The 26415-nt window shown below is 32.7% G+C and overlaps 1 protein-coding gene across 2 annotated transcripts; it reads left to right on the top strand.

The window, feature by feature from the left end:
• Nucleotides 1–2170: 2170 nt before the first annotated feature.
• On the top strand, nucleotides 2171–26415 carry LOC149895844 (organic cation transporter protein-like). Of its 2 annotated transcripts, none has more exons than XM_090118616.1 (12): nucleotides 2171–2280; nucleotides 11456–11859; nucleotides 15938–16127; nucleotides 18980–19109; nucleotides 19560–19688; nucleotides 20157–20349; nucleotides 21208–21313; nucleotides 21969–22216; nucleotides 23820–23899; nucleotides 24552–24727; nucleotides 25327–25499; nucleotides 26147–26415. In XM_090118616.1, exons 2-12 carry the CDS (start codon nucleotides 11510–11512, stop codon nucleotides 26289–26291), a joined length of 1920 nt encoding a protein of 639 aa, XP_089974742.1. In that variant the 5' UTR covers nucleotides 2171–2280; nucleotides 11456–11509; the 3' UTR covers nucleotides 26292–26415. The 2 variants fall into 2 exon arrangements, with proteins under 2 accessions (XP_089974742.1, XP_089974743.1); XM_090118617.1 differs by lacking the exon at nucleotides 2171–2280 and adding an exon at nucleotides 10446–10464.

Here is a 26415-nt window from a genome sequence, read left to right as displayed (position 1 = left end):
ATGGGTGACCGTTCAATGTAATGCCATCAGAGGATCGAGCCAAGGCATAGTAAAAAGCTTTAGGTAAATCAAATTGGACAACTGGCAAGTAAAAAATAAAAACATTTTTTTTTATAATCCTACAAATATTATAAATGCGAAAGTTTATGTGTTTATTTGTTACTCCTTCACGCAAAAACTACTGAACCGATTGTCATGAAATTTAGCACACACAGAGTGTAAGGTGTAAATCCCAAAAATCCCATGGGAACGGGGACTATGCGAGTTTTTACCTACGCAAGCGAAGCTGCGGGCGAAAAGCTAGTTACCGTATAAAAATTCTTTAGCTATAAAAGCGTTATTTAGCACTATTAATTGTTGATTATTTAAATTACATTTATTTAAGTAATTATGTATTTATTTAGGTAAGATAAATAAACTTTTTCGCAAGATTATGACTCATGCTGTTTGCAATTTAAATATTTTTCTATGGATTATTTTTTAATGTAACTTAATAACCAAGAGATAATACAATTTCAGAAGCTTAATTTCACATTAATTATTCTAATACAATCACGCTAAGACCAATATGAACGGAGCAATGCGGGTAAAACCGCGGGACACAGCTAGTGACAAATAATAAACGTGTGAGAGGAAACTTATTTAGTTTATAGTTTTTATTTATTTATTTCGTTTTATTTATCAAAAACTGTCAAAGGAATGGCATGCGCCGGAATGAACCTTGTCCTTTGGTTGAATGCCCTCACCATATTTGGTAGTCAGTAAAAAATTACATCCATTTTGATAAAAATATAATTAAAGAATATATTATAAAATGCATGGAATGTATCACAAATTAATAATACGATAGTAATCAATGAATCACTACATAGTGTAAAACAAAGTTGCTTTCTCTGTCCCTATGTCTCAAAACTACGCAACGGATTTTGATGCGGTTTTTTTTAATAGATAGAGTGATTCAAGAGGAAGGTTTTAGACTTTAGTACATATATAATATATTAGGTTTTAGACAAAGCGGGCGAAGCCGCGGGCGGTAAGCTAGTTAATTTAAAAATTATACTTTTATAAGAGTAGCGTATAGTTTCGTTACATAAACTTCAGGTATTAAAATAATAAATAAATATTTCAGGACAGTTTTCACACACGGCACGATCTGATCCCATACTAAGCTTTCGCTTGTGTTATGGAAACCAGATGGCTGATAAACATCCATACTAATATTATAAATGCGAAAGTAACTCTGTCTGTCTGTCTGTTACTCAATCACGCCTAAACTACTGAACCAATTTACATGAAATTTGGTATGGATATATTTTGATACCCGAGAAAGGACATAGGCTACTTTTTATTGCGAAATATGTACCACGGGCGAAGCCGGGGCGGACCGCTAGTACATATATTATTTTAAATAAATACTTATATAGATAACTAGATTTCCGCCCGCGGCTTCGCCCGTGTTTGCAAAGGAAAACCCGCATAGTTCCCATTCCCGTGGGATTTCCGGGATAAAACCTATCCTATGTGTTAATCCAAGTTACCCTCTATATGTGTGCTATAAATTTTCTGCTATAAATTAAATTTCATTGTAATCGGTTCAGTAGTTTTTACGTGAAAGAGTAACAAACATCCATACATCCATACATCCTTACAAACTTTCGCCTTTATAATATATATTAGATTAACACCCAGACACAGAGCAAACATCTATGTTCATCACACAAATATTTGCCCCGGGTGAACTTTATGAAATACAAAATATAAACTTTATTGACTTACCTGTCAGAAAACTCCCAACTTTCTTCCCAAAGTTTTATACATAACTTCAGATAAACACGAAGAAAACACACATCACACAATCAACATTTTTTCTGTATCTTGAAATCACTGAAAATCACTCCATAATACTTTATATTATTTTCTAAGCCATTCTTTATTTGAACGTATGGTTAATGGATTTATTTTTCTAAAATTTAAGAACGTTTCGCGCGTCTCAATAATTTTTAAATTTATTATTCAATATTTTTGTTATGTTTGACAAATTATTAATTAACAAATCGCAAACCATTTATGCGTAGCCTTAAAAATTAAAAATGTTTTTATTTACATACTGTTTCATTGAATGGAATATTATTTAAGCAGAACATTTTTCATAGTTACTCAGTCGGTTGGTAGGCGCGCACGCGTTTGCCGCCAAAATCAAGTAAATTTACGCGCGTATAGTTACTTGTGTCTGTGGTTTCGTGATCTGTGCAAATCGGGAATTAAAAAAAAAACCATTTGGTACGTTTGACGTTTTGACGTTTTTATTTTTTAATTTAGGGTGAATGGGCTGTGGCTGAAACGTAAAAGTTTTGAAAAAAGAATTTGACATTTTTGGAATTGCAGTTTTTAATTTGATTTTATATTATTTAATTAAGGCGGTTGTGTAAAGTATTAAAGATTGAAATTGGCATTAAATAAAAATATAGATTAAAATCGAATATTGTGTTTTTCGTATTTGACCGTGACATTGCGTTAAAATAACTAAGATTTGGATTCGACATTGAATGTTGTAATAACTTAATTAAATGATTTATATTTTTTAAGTTATCTGTTTTTGTGCATATATTATTTTAAAGGACGCTTAGATGATAATTTTATTTATATTTTATAATATTTTATTTAGAACGTTTCACTTTTTTATCAAAATGACCGTGTAGTACCGACTTAATAAAAAAAAATGCATTTCGAATTGAGAACATTGTCTTCATTTTAAAGTAATTTCAAATTTAATTGCTGTTACATAATGTTGCTGTTTTGTAATTTATTTAAAAACAATAAAATTGATAAGAAGATAAGAACTAATCAAAATAAAAAATTGAAATGGCATTATTAATTATTTTCGGTAAGTGCTTTAGCTAATTATGACTTTAATTTTTCCGCAAGAATTATAATTTTCACTTCTTTTTAATTTACAATTATCTATAGTCTCTTCCATACTATTACTTTTTTAGTACATTTAACATTCATACGTCTATAGTAATATGTATCATAAAGCTAAAAAATTTATTTGTTTGCATGAACGTGCTAATCTCAAGAACCACGGATCCGATTTGAACAATTATTTTCACTTTTAGATTAATTTATCGAAGAAAGTTTTACGCTAATATACTATCATTACGCTAAAACCAATTCACGAGGAGCAATGCGTGTAAAACCGCGGGGCACAGCTATAATGAGACTCGGCTGGAGTGCATCATAGGCGATATATTAGTTCTTCCTTAAAAATATTTGTACCCAAAGTAAGTAACACTGGTACTTACTTAGTTTCAGTTACATTCTATTATTTTGGAAAATTACCTATAATACTAGCGGTCCGCCCCGGCTTCGCCCGTGGTACATATGAAAAATAGATGTTGGCCGATTCTCAGACTTACCCGATATGCACAGAAAATTTCATGAGAATCGGTCCACCCGTTTAGGAGGAGTATGCAGACTAACATTGTGACACGAGAATTTTATATATATAAGATTAAATTGAAAATAACGTCATCGGGTCAGGTCTCAAGTTAATTCGTACGGGTTGTAGTAATTTATGGAATCGAATGAACTTAATTTACATAGGTATATAGAAGTAGCTGCTCCGCGCGGTTTCACCCCTGTGGCTCCACTCCTGTTGGTCGTAGCGTGATGATATATACCACAGATATATACCTATAGCCTTCCTCGATAAATGGGCTATCAAAAACCGAGAAATTTTTCAAATCGGACCAGTAGTTCCCGAGATTAGCGCGTTCAAACAAACAAACAAACTCTTCAGCTTTATAATATTGGTATAGATTATTATGACATTTAAAATTTTGTAGTTATTGTGTTCAGACTATTCTCGTAGTTGGTACTATTGGTAAATCCATTGATATTAATTTCCTGTATATTACGTATCATTATTTAATTGTTTAACAATCATTATTGATTGTTATGAAGGGATTTTTATTACTTCATTAATGATATGATTTCCTACTATTACAACAATAAAATAAATCATTGGTGAAGTAGAAAAGTTTGTGTGTCTGTCACCAATATTCTAGTGCACAAATAACATACTTAAAAATACATAACAAATGACTTCAAACCTATTTATTAAATAGCACATCTAAATAATATGTTTTGATTAATACCAAATATTTTACTTTTTCCTTTTTGAAGTCCGTTTTTTAACGTAGTTATTTTTATTTGAAGTTGGTTAAAAAGGTACTTAATATACCTATAACACGCGGATTTGCTCGAGTTATTCAAATAAAAATTATTGTATGCCACTGTCAGATAGATATCTTTTTATTGAAGTCACGTCAATCATTCATCCGTTACAGAATGACGGAAGGACAAATAAACGCCCTTCCGTATTTAGAATAGTTTAGGTAAATATTTGTCCTAAAACTGTGTAGATCATAAACAGAAGAGAACAATTGATAAATTTTATTATATGTATTTATTACTTTTTTACATCCATACTAATATAATAAATGCGAAAGTAACTCTGTCTGTCTGTCTGTTACTCAATCACGCCTTAACTACTGAACCAATTTTCATGAAATTTGGTATGGAGATATGTTGATACCCGAGAAAGGACATAGGCTACTTTTTATCCCGGGAAAATGACGCAATCCCGGAAATCCCACGGGAACGGGAACTATGCGGGTTTTTCTTTGACTGCGCGGGCGAAGCCGCGGGCGGAAACCTAGTACAATATATAAAAATGAAACCCGTTTTCCTTGGTCACGGCATCACGCGTGAACGGGTGAACCGATTTCGATAATTCTTTTTTTATTATATTCCTTGAAGTACGAGGATGGTTCTTATGTAGAGAAAACGTAAATATGTACCACGGGCGAAGCCGGGACGGACTGCTCGTAACATAATAAAATCGTAGGAAAGTCAAAACTGTACATCGAATATTTTTTTTAAATAATACGTTCGTTATAATACGGTTCGTGATCTACAATATAGATATTGATGCCAAAAAAGTTTGTCTGTATGTATGTCCGGGCTAAACTCAAAAATTAATGCATAGATTTACTTCGAATTTGATACACAGACAGCTTGAAACCTGAGCAAGGACATAGGATAGGTTTTATCCCGGAAATTACACGGGAACGGAAACTATTCGGGTTTTTTCTTTTACTACGCGGGCGAAGCCGCGGGCTAGAGAGAGTATATAAGTGTACGTAAATTAAACAAAATAAATACTTATTACCTACATACATTCGTAAGCGATGTTCTTAAACACATATAAGTACCTACTTAATGTATTTTAACTGTATATATCAAGGACAAACAGACATACAGACACTAATTATATATATAAAGCTTTGACTCTTCCGCGTTTATATAAAGTTGTGCAATTTAATCATTACATTAAATTATCCAATCCATACTAATATTATAAATGCGAAAGTAACTCTGTCTGTCTGTCTGTTACTCAATCACGCCTAAACTACTGAACCAATTTGCATGAAATTTGGTATGGAGATATTTTGATACCCGAGAAAGGACATAGGCTACTTTTTATCCCGGATATCCCACGGGAATTATGCGGGTTTTTCTTTGACTGCGCGGGCGAAGCCGGGGGCGGAAAGCTAGTAATTGATATAGCGTCATTACTTTAAACAAAGAAATAAATATATTTTTTTGGTTATTTTATAAACTTACAGATATTTAAAAAGATCTCACAAAGTTAACTAACTACATAGTTCAAAGCAACACAGAGCTTTACTAAAAACTAGCTGCGCTCCGCGGTTTTACCCGCGTGGCTCCGCTCCTGTTAGTATTAGCGAGATGATATATAGCCTATAGCCTTCCTTGATAAATGGGCTATCTAACACCGAAAGAATTTTTCAAATCGAACCAGTAGTTGTTTATCAGCCATCTGGTTTCCATAACACAAGCGAAAGCTTAGTATGGGATCGGATCGTGCCGTGTGTGAAAATTGTCCTGAAATATTTATTTATCTATTTATTACGATAGTGGCAAATAAATCGGTTGCTGCACATTTATTTACTCGCGTCTTTCTACTCATGTGCTCGCGTATCAAAGAAAAAAATACATGTGGCATTCGAGGACTGCCGCGGTAAAGCTATTGCATGCTATGCCTTCAAGCCACACCTCCGCGCCCGTCGTAGTGGGGAGCGTGAGGTTTTTTCGTTACGGAATTTCTGGATTCGGTCCCCGCGCTCAAGGCCCACGATAGAAGCTATGCAATAGCCATGTGGCATTCGAGGACTGCCGCGGTAAAGCTATTGCATAGCATGAAGCATCGCATCGATGTGCCGGTTGGAGTGTGTGTTAGGTTTTTTGTTTTTCGTTACGGAATTTTTACATTCGGTCGCCGCACTCAGTTTGAGATAAAAGCTATGCGATAGCTTAAAATCTAATAAATATTATAAAGGCGAAAGTTTGTAAGGATGTATGGATGTATGGATGTTTGTTACTCTTTAACGTAAAAACTCCTGAGCCGATTACAATGAAATTTAGCACACATATAGAGGGTAACTTGGATTAACACATAGGATAGTTTTTATCCCGGAAATCCCACGGGAACGGGAACTATGCGGGTTTTCCTTTGCAAACGCAGGCGAAGCCGCGGGCGGAAATCTAGTAAAGTTATATCTATGCCATAGTATAAACTAAACATAAAACAGTATACTATACGGTAAATTATGAATGGACAAGGTCAAGGTAACTTACGTACAATGAATTACCTTTTAAATTTAACTGTCTTATATAACAATAAATGATTGTATGTAACAGCTATTTCTTAAGTGCTTTAAATTGAGATTTTACTTTCACTATCGATTATTATAAAGTCTGTCTGCCTCAAACGGGTAAAGTACGTAAAATATAATCTTCTCTGTTCATAAATTTTCAAAAGAGTAAAAAAATATATAAATAGGGGATGAAATTATATCACACTACACGCGCGTGTCTCTGCTTCTGTTGGTCTTAGCGTGATGATATTATAGCCTATAGCCTTCCTCGATAAATGGGCTATCTAACACCGAAAGAATTTTTTATATCAGACCAGTAATTCCTGAGAGTTCAAACAAACAAACAAAGTCTTCAGTTTTATAATATGTATTAGTAATTAGTATAGATAAGCGCGGCTAAAGCAGCGGTCCAAAGCTAGTGAAACTTCTCTCTCTGCAATTAGAAAAATATGAATTATTATCAGCATAAACTTAAAATTTATTGATAAGAAAAATATCGTAGATTTTAAACTGTTTCAACTTTAACAGTTGTAAAAGTAACAATATTTAATCCATACTAATATTATAAATGCGAAAGTAACTCTGTCTGTCTGTCTGTTACTCAATCACGCCTTAACTACTGAACCAATTTGCATGAAATTTGGTATAGAGATATTTTGATACCCGAGAAAGGACATAGGATAGGTTTTATCCCGGAAATCCCACGGGAACGGGAACTATGCGGGTTTTTCTATGTCTGCGCGGGCGATGCCGCGGGTGGAAAGCTAGTTTACCTATATAACCTATTTTAGATTTAAACCTAAAACCTAGGGCACTAAATCTAGGCACAAGTGTTATGTAAAGAATTATAAATACTCAAGTAACAATTACATAGTAAAAAGATTCAGGTCATTGCCACGCGTCTGTACTAAATCATCCGAATAAAAATAAACTCAATCTCAATGGAATAAGATATAAAATCACTTGCACATGTAATATGTAGAAAGGTGTTTTAGCTTATACATTATATACGGCATTAATTCTTTAAATTTTGTACTTAAGTGCTTTGAACAAGGTTTTTAAGGAATCTAATAGGGCATTTAGGCCTTATTATGGCATTTAAGGAATAGGTATATCGAGCTCTTAGGACCTTCTTTGAGCCTTTTTTGAGGCCCTACATACAAAAAACATCTTTGTATTATTTAATAACTATACATAAAAACACAGATTTTTTCTATTTTTTGCACAACATTTTTTGAAGTGAAACTAGCTGTGCCCTGGTTTTACCCGCATTGTTCCGCTCCTATTGGTCTATAAAGCCTTCCTCAATAATCTCAGTGAAATAACGTTTCCATCGGACCCGCGGTTCCTGAGATTAGCACGTTCAAACAAACAAACTCTTAAGCTGTATATTAGTATGGATTATTAATTAATAATTATTACCTTGGTATTCAATCGGAAGTATGGTTACAATGCCAGGGTCGAAACTGAATAATCAAGTTAGATTATTCAAGTATGCTAATTAATTTTATAGTAACTTAGCGATAACTTAGCAGATCAATTACAATATTTAGTTAATTTGAATATTAATAGATTGTTTATTTCTTTTAAAGGAAAGTAATTTCTTTTATTGATTATTTGTGGCGTATGTATGTTACTCTGTCACCTTAAAACTGCTTGACGGATTTGTATGAAAGTTAACAGTAATATAAGTCAAATAATTAAAAAAAAGTTATAAAATATTTAGCCTATAATGTTGGACACTGGGTTTTCAACTATTTATTGTCTAAATTTCATCAAAATAGGTGTAATAGTTTAGCCAAGTATGTATAAAACACAACAGATAGAATTTTTAATCTATACTAATTTGTAAAAATTATTAAATAGTCCAATTATTGAGGAAGGCTATAGGCTATGTATCATCACGCTAAGACCAACAGGAGCGGAGAAATGCGAGTAAATCCGTGGGACACAGCTAATCACAATCCTTTGCGTAGTTTTAAAGAATTAAGCATACATAGGGATATAGGGACAGAGAAAGCGACTTTGTTTTATACTATGTGTTACGCAAAACCACGGTTCAAGCTAGTACTGCTAGTATATCTAATCTTCCATCAAGAGCCTTGCTATAAATGCCAGCAGAATGTTAAAATTTACGCAACAGTAAGTAGAATACAATATGTATTTTCCTGGTAATGAAGACTAGTTGTAGCTGTTGTCTTTGCCTGCTATTTAATAATATTTTGTTATTTTTGTTGAATATATTAAACAAAATACACGTATTAAGTACCTATGTTTTCAAAATAAAAATGAGCTTCAGGTACATTTTTTTCGTTTATTGTTATGTTTCCGGCACAAATATGTCAAAAAATAATTGATCTATCAGGAGGAATAAATAAAATGGTTAACACTTAACGCATTCGATCTAAAACAAAAAACATTACATTTTTTGTAGTAACTAGTAAGTAGTAACTAAGTACTACGTTATAAAAACATAAAAAATATATAGACCATTTTTGTTACAGTTGCAAATTATTTTCAAACACAAAAAAACAAACAAATCATTCATATTTTAATTTGTTTTTCTAATCAAATCCACAGTTTTCAAACCGCAAACACACAGACAATCATAAATTCATCTTAAAGTCATCAGACATCAGTACTGGGTTTTCATATTTTTTACCATCTTCATCTCGTATAGAAACATAACAATACAATGTTTTTTACTTTCAAAGTAATTGTAATCAGTAAATCCCCGATTTGATGTACAAAAAGTGAATTTAATTGAGGGCATAAATATAAATATGATACGGTTAAATTCAAAAAGTATACAGGTAAAAATTTAAATATATTTATAAGTAAGTATGAATTATCTTGGTATGATGCATGTAGTCGAATTTAGGATTCTAAAAAGAAAAATGTATCGTAGTTAATATAATTAAAAGTTTAAATGTTATAAATTTATAAAGAATAGAAAAAATTCGATCACGAGGCGGGACTTCCGCCCCGGAATGGCGCGAAAGGATGCGGGTTCGAGTCCCGCCTCGTGATCGAATTTTTTCTATTCTTTATAAATTTTAAATATTTATAAAGCATTTGAATGCCATAAAACCAAAAACATAAATTCTAGTTTAAATGTTTTTTTATTGGGAAAGGGGCTGAAAAGTGTGGATCAATAAGTTTTAAATATAACTATTATTTTTTCAATTTATTCATCTATTTGAACGAATTGGCTGAATCTTTATCTAAATATCGTCTGTTTATTTTATTAAATACTAGCGGTCCGCCCCGGCTTCGCCCGTGGTATATATTTGCGTTTTCTCTACATAAAAACCATCCTCGTACTTCAAGGAATATAATAAAAAAAGAATTATCGAAATCGGTTCAGCCGTTCTCGAGTTATGCGCTTACCAACACATTTTGCGATTCATTTTTATATATAAAAAAGATTTGTGAATTTACTGATATTTTATCACTACGCAATATGTTGTTTCAAAAATGTGCACAATTTGCACATGCTTATATTTTTAAGGTAGTCATAAATCATTGTTATATCTTCAATCATAGTCGTAATCATAAACTTGCCGTAGTCGTAGTCGAAATCGTAGTCGTAGTCGACAAGTCTAGGTAGCACTTGACATTTAGTTTGAACTAGATCCAGTCTCCGTAAAAGTCCTAAATCAACTTTAGTTATCTGTAACTGCCTTGTTCAAGTGGGTTCGTAATTTGTTATTTATTAACAGTAAGTCGATAACTTAATATAATTGTATGTACTTATACTGGAAAATAGTAAATCAATATTGATAAAATTTTCTCTGTTTAATTGAAAATTTATAAACAGAGTTAACTATTAATCAAAATGTATGGAATCTTTATTTCATATTTGTTTGTATATTTTTAATATAGCCTGCGGTCCGCCCTAGCTTCGCACGTGGTACCTACATGTTTACGTTTTTTTTCATAAGAACCATCCTCGTACTTACATCCTTGTACTACGTTATTTTTATTAAGGAATTTTTTACACCTTGGGTTACATTATTGCATTTTTGGTAAGGATCTCTAATTTTTTTGAAAATGCAATATAGCCTATGTTGCTCAGTGAAGATGCAGCTTTCTAATGGTGAAAGAATTTTTGAAATCGGTCCAGTAGTTTATGCGTGAAAACCATACATACATTACATTACAAACCTTTCCTCTTTATAGTATTAGTATAGATAATAAAAAGAGATATAGAGTAATTTTTAAGTTAAATTTTTACTAGGTACCGAACTTTTTGTCAGTAGAAATATTTACAAGACTTATATATATTTTTTATACTGTGGTTATAGCTGTTATGATTTCTGTTATTTTTTATTATGGTTTGCATAAACTCACAGATGTCTAAATTATTTTTTACTTAGACAAATGAATGATAATTCTTTTTGAATTGTAATTAGGTACGAGTAAAAAATGTTCAGTTAAATATTCAATTCTATACTTTTTGTATTGTTTTGTATTTTCATTTTTCAAAAATTGCATTATTATTGAATACTAGCTGCGCTTCGCGGTTTCACCCGCGTGGCTCCGCTCCTGTTTGTCTTAGCGTAAAGCCTTCCTCGATAAATGGGCTATCTAACACCGAAATAATTTTTCAAATCGGAACCAGTAGTTCGTGAGATTAGCGCGTTCAAACAAACAAACTCTTCAGCTTTATAATATTAGTATAGACTAACATTATTTTTCATTAATTACAGGTTGCACCAGAGCATGCCCCCGACTTCAACAATTAAAAAATAAACAAAACAAAGATGGCGCCGCAAGAGCGAACTTCTTGTTGCGAAGACGATTCCCGCCAAAACGAGCCCATAGACAACCTGTCAAATATAGACCTAGGATATGTCAATAAGGCGTTCACAAATGACAGTTCGGATACAGATAATAAAAAGAAAGAAGAAAAAGAAAAGAAAGTGATAGATTTCGACGATTTATTGCCATATATAGGCGAATTTGGGTTATATCAGAAGATATTGTTTTTGCTGATGATACCGTTTGCGTTTTTCGTGGCGTTCGTATATTTTTCACAAATATTTATGACGATTGTGCCTGAGCAGCATTGGTGCTGGGTACCGGAGTTGGCGAATCTCACTGTGGAAGAGAGGTAAGGATTATTTTTATTATAAAATGTATGGGCTTTATGTATTAGTTAAAAATTATAATTTGGGTAAATATAATGGATTTGGATACCTATTAAATCATGATTTACGAATTTTACTAGTTAAAAGATATTATACTTTATAGTTAGGGACAAAAAGATAGGTAATTTCTCTTTTAAATAACTACTTAGGTGTTCATTTAAAAAAAATAGTTTGTTTTAAATTCTTCTTTCTATTTTCAAAATTTCATCCAGATCTGTGCAGCAAAAGCGTAACCAACAAACACACTTACGTTTTTACACAAAGTACCTTTTTATAAGAGTCCTATAGGTATTATATCGTAATTCGTAGCTTATATTAATCATAACCAACATCTATCTCCAAACAAAATTTCACCCTAAACGGTTCAGTAGTTTTTGCGTGAAAAAGTAATAAACATCCATCCATCATCACAAAATTTCGCAATTATTACGTTAACAATCGTAATAACTAATAACATTTAATTGTTTCGTTTGTAAAAACTTAAATAAAAAACTTCACTTGAATAATTCATTTTGAATTTATTATGTTTTTCAATAAGCAGGATTTCCTTTGATTTAATAAAGCACTTGGAAAAAGCCTTGAGATATGTTTTTAATTAGTATTAAAGGCACTACATATATATTTTCCAAAAACTAAGTGCTAGGCTTTTTCTCCGACTATTATAATTATTTACAAGAATATATAATATAGTTCAAATTAAAAAACACGATATGAACTCATGAAATTATTGTATTGTCACCGATCCTTGATAAGTGTACAAAGTTTGTATTAAATCTGTCCGTTTAAAGTGGGTCAAAATCGAGTCGGTTACATACAAACATACAGGTTAAGCTAATCAATAATCATGTGAATGTTATAGGCTATAGGCTATGTTATTCAATATAATAAAAAATGATATTGTAAACTCGTAAAAAACAAATGTACAAATATTTTTCCATATACATAAATATATTAGCACTAGCGGTCCGCCCCGGCTTCGCCCGTGGTACAAATTTACGTTTTTCGGGATAAAATATACCTAGGCTATACGGATTCGGAAGAAGTAATGTTAAAAGAAACTTTGAAATCGGTCCAGTAGTTTTGGGCCTATTCAATACAAACATACAAAAATAAGAAAATACAAAGGTTTCTTCTTTTTAATATTAGTAAATATATACTTAAGCGTAAAGATACAGATTTTTTTCTTTCAATCGCGTCTAATAAAAATACTAAACTATTTTGTTATTTAATAAACACGATTTAAACTATGGTTTAAACCTAACAGTTATATTATTCTCGCAATTATTTTGCGTTCACCGGGCGTCGAATCCTTGACCCACAAGGTAATGACCATCAACCAAACAACCTAGTCGTTTATATAGCAAACAGTTTTAATTTTATATTTTGGTTCTATGACATTAAAATGCTTTATAAGAAACTAGCTTTCCGCCCGCGGCTTCGCCCGCGTTTTCAAAGAAAAACCTGTTCCCGTAGGATTTCCGGGATAAAACCTATCCTATGTCCTTTCTCGGGTATCAAAATATCTCTATACCAAATTTCATGCAAATTGGTTCAGTAGTTAAGGCGTGATTGAGTAACAGACAGACAGACAGAGTTACTTTCGCATTTATAATATTAGTATGGATTACCTAAGGATCGATGATAATACCACAGACTAATAATAATATAAGTACTACGTATACAAATAATACATTATTTTTTTTTTGTTTTTCAAAACTGTAATATTTTGTTTATTGCTATTAGAATTTGAAGGGATATAACCTAACTATTTGAAAATGTGGTATGATTATTATTTAGAAGTTTGTGATTCATAATTTAATAGGTACAGAGTCGCAACTCATAGTTGTTACTTTTAAACCGACTTCAAATAGGAGATTCTCAATACGACTGTTTTTGTTGTGTGTATGTTACCTCAGAACCTTCTATTGGATGAACCGATTTGGATGTTGCAACTTGCATTTTTATTGAGCCTTTCGGTTGGTATCATTAATATTTTTCCAGTTCTGGCCGTTTTTGTTAACAATTATTTTGCCAAATATTTTTTTAATTATGACACTTAATCTACTTGTTCCATAGCTACTTACGATCAAACACACAAACAAAATTCATTAATAGCTTCGTGACAAATTAGATATTTAAGGCCATTCAAAGGTCGATGTTTTCGTGCAAAACGATCACGGTCACTTGTCACGGATCGTGGGTTCGATTCCCGTAGTTCCGCTTTTGTATGTTTTCATAGCGTGCATCTATCAATGGGGTAGAGTTTTATCTTTTTTGGTTTAGCAAAAATGGTGATCAATATTTTTGATAGCTAGATAGGAAATTTGTCAAATACGTGTTATTGTGCTATGAGGGAGTAATAAATAAAGATTGAATTGGAGGTTAGTAATTTAAAATCGTGGAGTAGAGTCGATTCATAAATTTAAATACAAGGGAAGTCGGATAGAAAGCTTGTACGTGCTTGTACATAAAATTTTTACTAGTAATGTCCCGAGGTTTCACAGGATCAAAAACTGTCATCACCTATTTCAACCCTTTAGGGTGCAATTAAATTTTAAATAAAAAACCGGCCAAGTGCGAGTCGGGCTCGCGCACAAAGGGTTCCGTAGCAGCAAATATAATAAATTACAGTTAAATCAACCTATCTCAAAAACTATAAGAGATACTTTGATCAAACCAAAAATCGTTGAAAGAGTTAATTAGCATGCATCACCTCTATTTTTTTTAGAATTTTATACCCCGTAGTTATAAAAATAGAGGGGGGGGGACATACTTTTTACGACTTTGAGAGCTGATATCTCAAAAACCGTTCACTTTAAGAAAAATGTTTTTTAGAAAACTTTATATCATTTTAAAAGACCTTTCCATTGATACCCCACACGGGTATGTACATCGAAAAAAAAAATTTCATCCCTCAGTTACATGTATGGGGGGCCCCACCCCCAATTCTTTTTTTTACTATTTAGTGTCATATTTTTGTAGCGGTTCATACAACACATATTCCCATCAAATTTCATCACTGTAGTACTTATAGTTTCCGAGTAAATCGGCTGTGACAGACGGACAGACGGACAGACGGACAGACGGACATGACGAAACTATAAGGGTTCCGTTTTTGCCATTTTGGCTACGGAACCCTAAAAACGAGCGAACGTTCTTAGTGCGTTCGAAAAGATTCCATGCAATGTTCTAATACTGAACAACACTGAATACGAGTTTTCGTATACACTAAAAGATCACGAAATAATGGTCTTGCTCTAGCTCTATGTTCGTTTGATGTATCTGTGCCCTGATTTACCCGATGAAACGTCAGACAGACCAATTTTAGCATCACTTTATAGTAGTCACTTACCACCGCCTGTGTAAGTATGCTTGGATCTTTTAAATTACTGAACAGATTTTGATCCTGTTTTATGTAAATAGAATGGTTCAAGAGGAAGGTTTTAGGATATAATTTGTGTGTTTAGACAACCTAGGCAATGCCAGGGGAGAATTCTAGTTTATAATATAAAGTAAGGATGTCAGTATCTAGATAATCTTCAAGTAATTAGTAATAACTGAACCGATTTATCAATCAAAATTGCATCCGTTTCAATCTAGGAAGAACCTTCGAGAATTATTAAACCTTGGCTAGGTAATGACATCTATTATATAAAAAATAATATAATTTTAAAGAAGGTTGTATATCTAATAGTTATGTAAATAGGTTATTTGTATATAGAAAATGTGTAATAAGGAATTCATAATTTATTTGTAATCACATGGCATTCGTTCTGAATTTTAAAACGAATGCTCACTCCCCACTATGTCAAATTCGTTCAGTGTAAACAGGCATAGAACATTCTTTCATTGTTCTTATAGTGCGGTCGGAAAGATTCTATGCCATGTTCTAATACTGAACAACACTGAATACGAGTTTTCGTTTACACTAAAAGACCACGAAATAATGGTCTTGCTCTAGCTCTATGTTCGTTTGATATTAATGCACCGCACAAAAAAATAACCTACAAAAATAAGTGAAAACCAAATAATCTCTTTCAGGCGTCAGCTAGCTATCCCCCCTAAATCGAACGGCCCATACCCCCACGACAGGTGTCACATGTACACAACAAATTGGACCCAGGCCCTGGCCCAGGGACGGACGACACCAGACGACGAATGGCCCATCGTCCCCTGTACTACGTGGGAGTATAATAGGAGCGATGTGCCGTATGAAACTATTGCTTCGCAGGTTAGTTTATTTCTGTTTGTTTTATCGTTTCGTTTTCGTATTCGTCCGCGTTTAAAAAGAAAACCCCACTTAGTGACCGTTCCCGTGGGAGTTTTGGGATAAAAGATATCCTATGTGTTAATCAAAGTTACCTTCTAATTTCTATATTATGTGTGCTAAACATTGTAATCGGTTCAGTAGTATTTGCGTGATAGTGTAACAAACATATATGTACATAGAATACACATACATCCATACTCACAAACTCGCATTTATAATATACTAGCGGTCCGCCCCGGCTTCGCCCGTGGTACATATTTACGTTTACTCTACGTAAGAACCATCCTCGTACTTCAAGGAATATAATAAAAAAAGAATTAACGAAATCGGTTCAGCCGTTCTCAAGTTATGCGCTTATAATATTATAGACTAGCTTTCCGCCCGCAGCTTCGCCCACGTTTTCAAAAATAAACCCGCATAGTTCGAGTTCCCATGGGATTTCTGGAATAAAACCTATCCTATGTGATAATTCAAGTTATATGTGTGCTAAATTTCAACTTACACGCAAATCTGTTTGTCCGTCACAAAAATATATTTTTAACGTAGTAAAGATATTAACACAGTTATTACTTAGATAATAAAACTACAGGCCTGTATGTTATAACGACAAAGCACTATGTACAATTATTAAGTAATACATAAGTTAAATTGATCGGTTTATTTGAAGGTCTTATAATAATATTCTGCTTGTATATTTCAATCTATATGTATATAAAACTCAAAGGTGACTGATATAGTGATCTATCAACGCACAGGCCAAACCACTGGATGTATCGGGCTGGAATTTGGCATGCAGGTAGATGTTAGGACGTAGGCATCCGCTAAGAAAGGATTTCCCGAAATTCTTGCGGGAACGGGGAAAAACGGGGATGCACGTACAAAGTCGTGGGCGGAAGCTAGTCTATAATAAAATGCCTATTATTAAAATAGAGTCGGTATGGAAATGTTTATTTACAATATGTTGCACATAAACTATAGACCATTATATTACTATGATTTATTTGTAACTAGCGGTCCGCCCCGGCTTCGCCCGTGGTACATATTTAAGTTTTCTCTACATAAAAACCATCCTCGTACTTCAAGGAATATAATAAAAAAAGAATTATCGAAATCGGTTCAGCCGTTCTCGAGTTATGCGCTTACCAACACATTTTGCGATTCATTTTTATTTATAAGATTATTTAACTACATATAATATTAATTATCTGTATGTGATAATGTGTCCGTGTATAGTACCTACCATTTAGCTAAATCTATACTAATATTATAAGGCTGAAGAGTTTGTTTGTTTGTTTGAACGCACAAATCTCAGAACTACTGGTCCCGTCCGATTTGAAAAATTCTTTAGGTGTTAGAGATAGCCCATTTATCGAGGAAGGCTATATATCATCACGCTAAGACCATTGGGAGTGGAGCACTGTGGGTAAAACCGCAGGGCACAGCTCAGTAATAGAGTTCAATACAAAACATCAATAGTAGTTAGTTAAAACTTAAATATTACATTAATTTAAAATATTATATCTTAAATATGTAAGTAAGTAAATACATACAAACACACATATCATATACTCAATTACTCAAACTCAAACATTTATTTATTCAATTAGACTTCTTCTAGAAGCACTTTTGAAACGTCATTACATATTTTTAACATTTACCACCGATTCGGAAAGCAGTATATACTATCTATGGCTAAGATCTATGGAGATGAACTGGCAAGAAACTCCGTAATTGCTCTTTTAAAATCATGTCAATATGTAATACATTTTTTTTAAATAAATAAAAATAATAGGTACAAAGTTATTTCTCTTTAGTTTCTTTGAAATAAAAAAATTAATTCAGTTCGTATTATTTCTTCGGTTAATGAATTCCAAAGGTTAATGACAGTGACGATGTAAAAAAATATTTTTGTGTAAATTAAACAACTTTTTTTGTTATTTTTGTGCAAATTACTGTTTTTTTGTGTTCTCAAGCACAAAGAAATAAAAAAGTACAGTCTACCTACATATTATGTGCATTAAAATTAAGGTTGTTAAAAAGTGGTTATAAAAAATTAACTACAAATTTTTATGCGTACAACTTTTTAATTACTTCAATATTTTAATTACTTACCTAATTTTTGGAAAATGCACTGACGAATGAAATGAAATTCAAATAAACAAAAAATACTTTAATGAAAACCATTACAAAAAACTTTAGGTACTTATCTAATAATGAGCAGAGGGCGGTCTTGTCGCTATAGGTAAGCGAGACGAGTCGCTAGAAGCTATCTCTCCCAGAAAAGCAGGCAAAATTCATATATTTTCAAAATATTATTACAATTTAGAAGCAGTAATAGCGTTTAGCTACTATTATGTATTCTGTGCCAGTAATATAAAATTCTTATATGTATATTTTCAAAATATTAGTTATTTTTAACACGCTTATAACACTTCACCTGTATGTTTAAGTATGTAACCAACTTTAGACTCGATTTTGACTTTAAACGGACAGATTTAATTCAAACTTTGTACACTTATCAAGGATCGGTGACAATACAATCCTATCCTATCTTATCCTACTAATATTATAAATGCGAAAGTTTGTGACGATGGATGTGTGTGTGTTTGTTACTCTTTCACGCAAATACTACTGAACCGATTACAATGAAATTTAGCACACATATAGAGGGTAAATTGGATTAACACATAGGATAGGTTTTATCCCGGAAATCCAGCGGAAACGGGAACTAATGACTTATAAATATGCGGCCGAAGCTGCGGGCTGAAAGCTAATAATTTCATAATTTAAATAATGTTATTTTTTTATTACAGTTAGACTGGGTGTGCGATAAAGACAACCTACCTGCTACAGCTCAAGCTATCTTCTTTTGTGGGGCCATCGTGGGGGGTCTTGTGTTTGGTTGGATTGCTGATAAATATGGTCGGATACCGGCTTTGGTTGGTAAGGAATTCAATTTTATTTGATACAATTCAATTCTATGCAATTCAATTCGATTTAATTCAATTTAATTCAATTCATCTTGGTTCAATTCGATTCTATGCAATTCAATTCAATTTAATTCTATGCAATTCAATTCAATTTAATTCTATGAAATTCAATTCAATGCAATTCAATTTTAAAATTTTAATTAGAACGACGAGTAAATTGTAAAGAATAGAAAAATGCGATTACTAGACGGGATTCGTACCCGTTTAAATATTTTATATTTGAGTTGAGTACGAATTTGAGTTTGAGTAACTACGCATTTGAGTTTGAGTAAGGTTTTGTTGAGACATATTTCAAGTTTTAGTTCCATATCGAGATTGAGTACGCATTTGAGTTTGAGTACGCATTTGAGTTTGAGTATGCACTTGAGTTTGAGTACGCATTTGAGTTTGAGTATGTCCCCAGGTACGAACATGATGGGATTCGCAGCAGGAGTGGGAACGGCTTTCACGAACAGTTTTTGGTCTTTTGCCTTGTGCAGGTTTTTAGTGGGATTGGCCTTTGATAATTGTTTCACTATGATGTATATTTTGGGTGAGATTTTCTTTACTTATATCTGTATCAGTATTCAGTATCTATAATTATTCTAGTATTTCAGTATAGCTAAATAACTATATCTATTTTGAATATTCCTTCATCAGAAGAAATTTACATTTCAGTGAAATATTGAATTTTTATTGAAATATTGTAATTTAAGGAAATTTTACAAATATGACTCGTATACATATTAGTATAAATAATGTAAATGTAAGTGTTCAAAATAGCATTTATACTAAAAAAATTGCTAGAAATACAAATCCCTCTTAGTAACAACAAAATTATTATTATAAACATTATTCCTTTATAGTAACTAAAATAAAGTTAGGTCCCTTTCAATAAATAATTGTTAAAATTGATAAGTATCATTATAAATAAATAAAACACTTATAAAATTTAATAATTTATTTCAACAATCAACAATAACACTTCGATTCTGATAAATAAAGTATCAAAACATTCCAGTCCTCGAATACGTCGGTCCAAAATGGCGGACATTCGTAGCGAACATGTCAATAGCTATATTCTTTACATTTGGAGCCTCATTATTACCCTGGCTCGCGTTGTGGGCAGCTGACTGGCGGAGATACGCTATTGGGATAAGCCTGCCGTTTATATTTGCTGCCGCTACCCCTTGGGTTGTGCCGGAGAGCGCTAGGTTTGTATATACACACACACACACACACATATAAGTGTATGCACGCACACTTTGACAGACATTAACATAACTATTATTAACTTTGACAGCGTTATGCCCATACACACACTATGAAGTATGAACATACACATACTGAAACAGAGACATATACATTATGTTATATGCACACAAAGTTTTAATATAAGCCTGCGAACAAAAACTTCATAAATATACATATATAGACACACATAAAAAATGCAAAATCAATACAAATATATTTACATACAGTGCACACACACATAGACAAACAAACAAATAAACATAAGTGCACATATGTATACATGCACAGATATAATCTTACACGCATGTACACATAGACACACAAATACATATATACGCTAACACACACACACACAAAAGCGTTTGTAACAATCATTTTGGCAATTTCTTCCCTTCGAAACTACAGAAGGGACTCTACTAATTAGCCGATGATTAGATATGATCTTATGGGTTCATAATATTATAACCACTTGATTTATAATAACCTTGGGCCTTAGACAAAGTAACAATTAAAAAACGATGACGAAGTTAGAAAAGGCAAAAATGTATGGGATTGACATACCTACGCCGCGTTAGATCACGTGGTCTATCTAATGTCAATCCCATACATTTTTCCTTTTCTAACTTCGTTAAGGTTTTTAATTTTTACTTTGTCTAAGGCCCATTGTCACTATGATTTTAATATTTCAACACACACAATACAAAAGTATAAGTACGAACGCACACACACACATAAACAAGCCTTAATTTTACACTAGATGACGCTATATCAAAACCAAATATCTATTTAAAAATAACTAATTTTTATTTAATTTTCAGATGGCTCTTATCACAAGGGAAAATAGATAAAGCTCTAGTTATTATGAAGAAGTTTGAGAGGATTAACAAAAGGCAGATACCGGATAAAGTTCTCAGTGAATTTACAGTGAGTTTATTTATTTATTTATTTAGATGTGAAAATGATATTATTTTGTATGCGATATCTATTTAAAATTATTAAATTATATAAACAATAATGGTAACGATTAACCACTGTGTATGATATAAAATATTTAAAAATGTTTTTTTTTTCTAATAATTATCGTGATTTACAATTTTTCCTACATTTTTATCCTTTAACTCTTTCTTTGTTGTGTACAAGCCTTCTGTATCAAACTAATACATTTTTTGCTAATATTCCTCCACAAAATTGAGAATACGAAATTTCCAAAATAGAATACCTTAGTTTAAAGTTAACATTTATTTATTTATTTAAAGTAATTAATTTAAAAAAAATAACTATAATTTTTTTTCTATTCTTTAAAAATACGCTTTAAAAACCAATATACCAATGTCTTTTCATGTTTCTCTTCATAGTAATAATGGTAATTGGTAGTCTGGAAGAAATCGCTACCTAGCGATAAGGCCGCCATTTGTAAAAACTTGTCGCTGTTTTCTATTTTATGTTAGTTTATGTGTGTAAAATAACGTTCAATTAGAAATAGTTTAAAACCTAGTTACTTTTAACCCACTGTCACTATCAAGAAAAAAACTATTCCTCAAAAATATATAATTCTATAAAAAATATTTTTTTTTTCCAGCAAGCATCCCACAACGCACTAAAACAGACAGAGACACAACGAACTTATTCCGTTCTTGACATTTTCCGAACTCCCCGTCTCAGAAAGAACGCCATTTTGTTAATAATCATTTGGATGGCCATTTCTTTGGTTTTCGACGGCCATGTTAGAAATGTTGGGTCTTTGGGGTTGGATATATTCATTACCTTCACTATAGCGACGGCTACGGAGTTCCCGGCTGATACTTTCCTCACTATAGTATTGGATCGGTAAGTTAAAACGTAAACTGTAGTTAAAAACTGAATCTGTAGTTAGAAACTTAAACTGTAGTTAAAAACTTAAACTGTAGTTAAAAGCTTATTCTGTTTTGAAAATCTTAAACTGTAGTTAAAAACAATCTGTAATGAACTGTTTAAACTGCAGTTAAAAACTTAAACTGTATTTAAAAAGCTTATTCTGTAGTTAAAAACTTAATCTGTAGTAAAAAAATGTTATTGTAATATAATTTTTAAGCTAAGAAAAGATGATGAAAGAATGAAATACCGTTTATTAAGTTGCTTAAATATAAGTTCTATAAAATTGGACAAGAAAGAAAGGTTGAGACTTGAGACTTAAAAGTACTGTAGAGTCTAAGATTAGGAAAGAAAGGAATACTGTTATTTATAAACTAGCTTCCGCCCGCGGCTTTGCCCCCGTGGTGTTTTGATAAAAGGTAACCTATATTCTTTCTCAGGGTCTAAAGATTATCTGTGCCAAATTTCATCAAAATCGGATGTGAGGTTTAAGCGGGAAAGCGTAACAGACAGACAGAGTTACTTTCGCATTAATAATATTAGTAGGGATTGGGAAGATATTTATCATTATGAAAGAAAGAGAGACTTGTCATTTCTAAAAATTAGTTGCTATTATCATGAATCATTTATCTGACTGTGGTTCGATAAGCTTTTTAACTGCAAAGTAAATAAGAAAGAATTACTGTCATTACTAAACTTTTTTTGTTACTGTCATGACGTTCTGTTCTGAAACTTTTGTGATTGTAGTTTTTAATTGGTATTTGGTAAGTTCTTTAAGAAAGGAAAGTTAGGTGAAAGAAAGAGTTGGGTATCTAAATATTAGCTGCCACGGAGTTTCCTGCTGTCCCTTTGGCTGCTGGTACTTTGTCGGTAAGTTCTTTTAAAAGAATGAAAGAAAGAATTACTGTTAATTTTTGTTAAGATGTTACTCCCTTTTATCATTCCGTTTTAACACACTATTAGCTTCACCTGTATGTTTGTATGTAACCAACTCCTTAAGAGTGGATTTTTCTCCACTTATAATATTTATTTGATACTTTATTAATAAATTGAAGGAACTTATTGATTGGTTCCATGTTTGATTGCAATTTTGTAAACTGCTTTTTTTGGAAATTTGAAAAGAAAGAATGACTGTCAAAGAAAGTTGAAGGAAAGATATTGAAGTTTGCATGATCATTTGCTATGACGAAGAAAGTTAATGAAATAGTTACTAGTATTTACTATTATGTTACGAGATTTCTATTTTTCCTAAAGTTTCAGCTACTTAACATATGACCGATTGGCTTCCAAGCCAGAGGTCGTGGGTTCGATTCCCACCCGGGGCAAATATTTGTGTGATGAACATCGATGTTTGCTCTGTGTCTGGGTGTTGAATATCTATATAAGTATTTATTTAAAATTATATATGTATGTTTATCAGCCATCTGGTTTCCATAACACAAGCGAAAGCTTAGTATGGGATCAGATCGTGCCGCGTGTTAAAAATTGTTTCAGGACAATTTTTAACACGCGGCACGATCTGATCTGATATTTATATTTATTTTGATATTTAATTCAATATGATTTTTTATAAATTCAGATGGGGTAGAAGATGGTTGGCCTGTGGCTCCATGGTCATCAGCGGTCTTTTCAGTCTACTGGCAACTGCTGTGCCGATCGGTGAGGATTTTTGTTTTAAGAAAATAATTTAATATGTAAATATTTTTAAAGAAGTATCTTGCAATTTCTTCTCGGTTTAAATTGTAATAATAATGAATACTTGTTGAGATTTACATGAAAAAACAAGTTTTACTTTGAGTTTGATCTTCCTTTGCACAGAAATACTCATAGCATACGTACACCACACAACCAAACACACGATTAGTCGAGGTATACAGGGTGGACATTTTCAATGTGCCCTGGAGGGAAAGAACTTGAAATACGAAGGAAAGGAAAGGAACATTCCTTCATTTTTAAAAAGAATTAGAAGTGCATTCCAATCTTTTTGAAAAATCACTTGCTTCGACCGGGAATCAGTTTAAAGTTTTTTGAAGTGAAAACTTCTTTAGCGGCGTTGAGCACTTTTTCTGTAATGGGTATAAAATCTTAAACTCGCGTCAGGACACGTGACCTGATCGAAAAAGCGTAAGACGGATACCATTCCAAAATATCAAACATGCTCAACGTTAATAATCAAGTTTTCACTTCTGCCGGCACTCCCCCAGTGCAACCCGTCTTTTTTTATATCTGCAATAGTTACGGAATAATCGCCTGTGCACACTTAACGATTACACCCTGTATACTGCTAATTTTAGCATTTATCTCGTCCCAGGCGGTCCGTCCGCAGCCCTAGCGATCCTCGGGCGCTTCGCAGTGAACGTGTCGTACAACATAGGGCTCCAGTACGCGGCCGAGCTGCTGCCCACTGTGGTGCGGGCGCAGGGCGTAGCCCTAATTCATATTATGGGCTACGTCGCGAGTATACTGGCGCCGTTTGTTGTTTATCTTGTGAGTTTGATTGTTATTTATGTAAGATTTGGTTGGCTTGGTTGACCCGGACCGGTTGGCTTGGTTGGTAGTGGCCCTGCTTTCCAAGCCAGAGGTCGTGGGTTCGATTCCCACCCGGGGCAAATATTTGTGTGATGAACATAGATGTTTGCTCTGTGTCTGGGTGTTAATTATCTATATAAGTACTTATTTAAAAATGATATATGTATGTCCGTTAGAAATTCGATTGCTCTGGCGGCAAAAAAGCAGAAGACGCGGGTTCAAATCCCGCCTCGTGATCGATTTTGTTTTCTATCCCTTAAAGATTTTTTTATATATTTAAAAACAAGCGTTCCGCCCAAGATTTCGTTCGCCCGCTTTGTCTAAAACTTAACAAGTTATATTCTAAAACCTTCCCCAAGAACCTGTCATTATGTATGCTATCTAAAAAAATATGATTGGGCACGATTCTAAGTAGTATACCTAGATGAAAGGATGATCCCTGGCTTATAATAAAAATTAAATAAATAAAGTTTATTTGACTCAAAAAAAAACATTACATTTTTGTTAATTAATTCATGTACTTTACAATTTAATATAATTTTTTTATTAATCTCCAGGCGAACATATCCCCAGAACTGCCACTCCTAATCCTAGGAGTGCTCGGTATATTAGGAGGTGTGTTGTGTCTCCTACTGCCGGAGACGATGGGGGCTGAGATGCCGCAGACCCTCGCTGATGGAGAGGCTTTCGGGGCTGATCAGAGGTTCTGGGATAATCCGTGTTTTCCTAGGTGAGATATTTTTTATGATGGTAATTTTTTTACAAATTCTCTTTTAAAAGTTCGGTATTGTCTTTTTGTTTGTGAAAAAAATAAAAATGAGGTAATTTAAAAAATGTTCATGTTCAGTGAAATTGTTAAAAAAATGTATAATATTTTAGTAAACTCAAAATTAAATATTTTAGAAATACTTTGACTTCGTAATAATTACATTAACAGCAATCACTCTTTCGATTGTTTGTTGTAGTATTTAAATGATTCTGTATATTTAATCAAGTACCTAATTTACGCTTAAAAATACGCTTATATAATATTTTTGAAGTGAAACTTCTTTATCGGGGTTGGAAAAAAAATTTAGTGTAACATTTTTTCGTTACGCGTGACATTTTTCCGTTACGCGCCATCTTTTTCTTATGCCTACCACGCGTGATTCGACGTATTTCTGTAAAGTTGCATATATAATTATTTTTTGAAAAATAAGGTCATAAACAAGTTTCACTTCTTACGTGTGTACACTAGTACACGCACACATTTTTATTTTATATTTCGCATTCCACCAGTATGATATTTTTCGGTCCTTTAAAATTATTAAATATTGTTGAAACCTTTAATGCTGCAAACTAAAACTAAAAATTAACTAAATTATTAATAATTCACAGGAAAAAAGAAGTCCACCAGCAAAGAATAGAAGACACACAAGAGACTTTCGTCCGGCCCCTCCCAGGGATCGGTTCTAGGGCCTCCATTAGAGCTTCTATACGATTATCATCTAGATCCAATAAGCGAAGAAATGACAATGTATAGTTAAACTAGACGATATGTAATTAATATTTATTTATTCGGAATTATTGGAACTGAGGCGTGTTGGATTATAGACGATAGATTAAATATTTTTGAAATGAAACTTCTTTAGGCGCGTTGAGAGTAA

This window comes from Colias eurytheme, chromosome 30, assembly GCF_061535395.1.
Source record: "Colias eurytheme isolate Ceu_HAF_F1 chromosome 30, ilColEury1 Martin Lab GWU primary, whole genome shotgun sequence".
Taxonomy (NCBI): Eukaryota; Metazoa; Arthropoda; class Insecta; order Lepidoptera; family Pieridae; genus Colias; species Colias eurytheme.
Note: the sequence above shows the minus strand (reverse complement) of the source record. Positions and strands in the feature narration are given on the sequence as shown.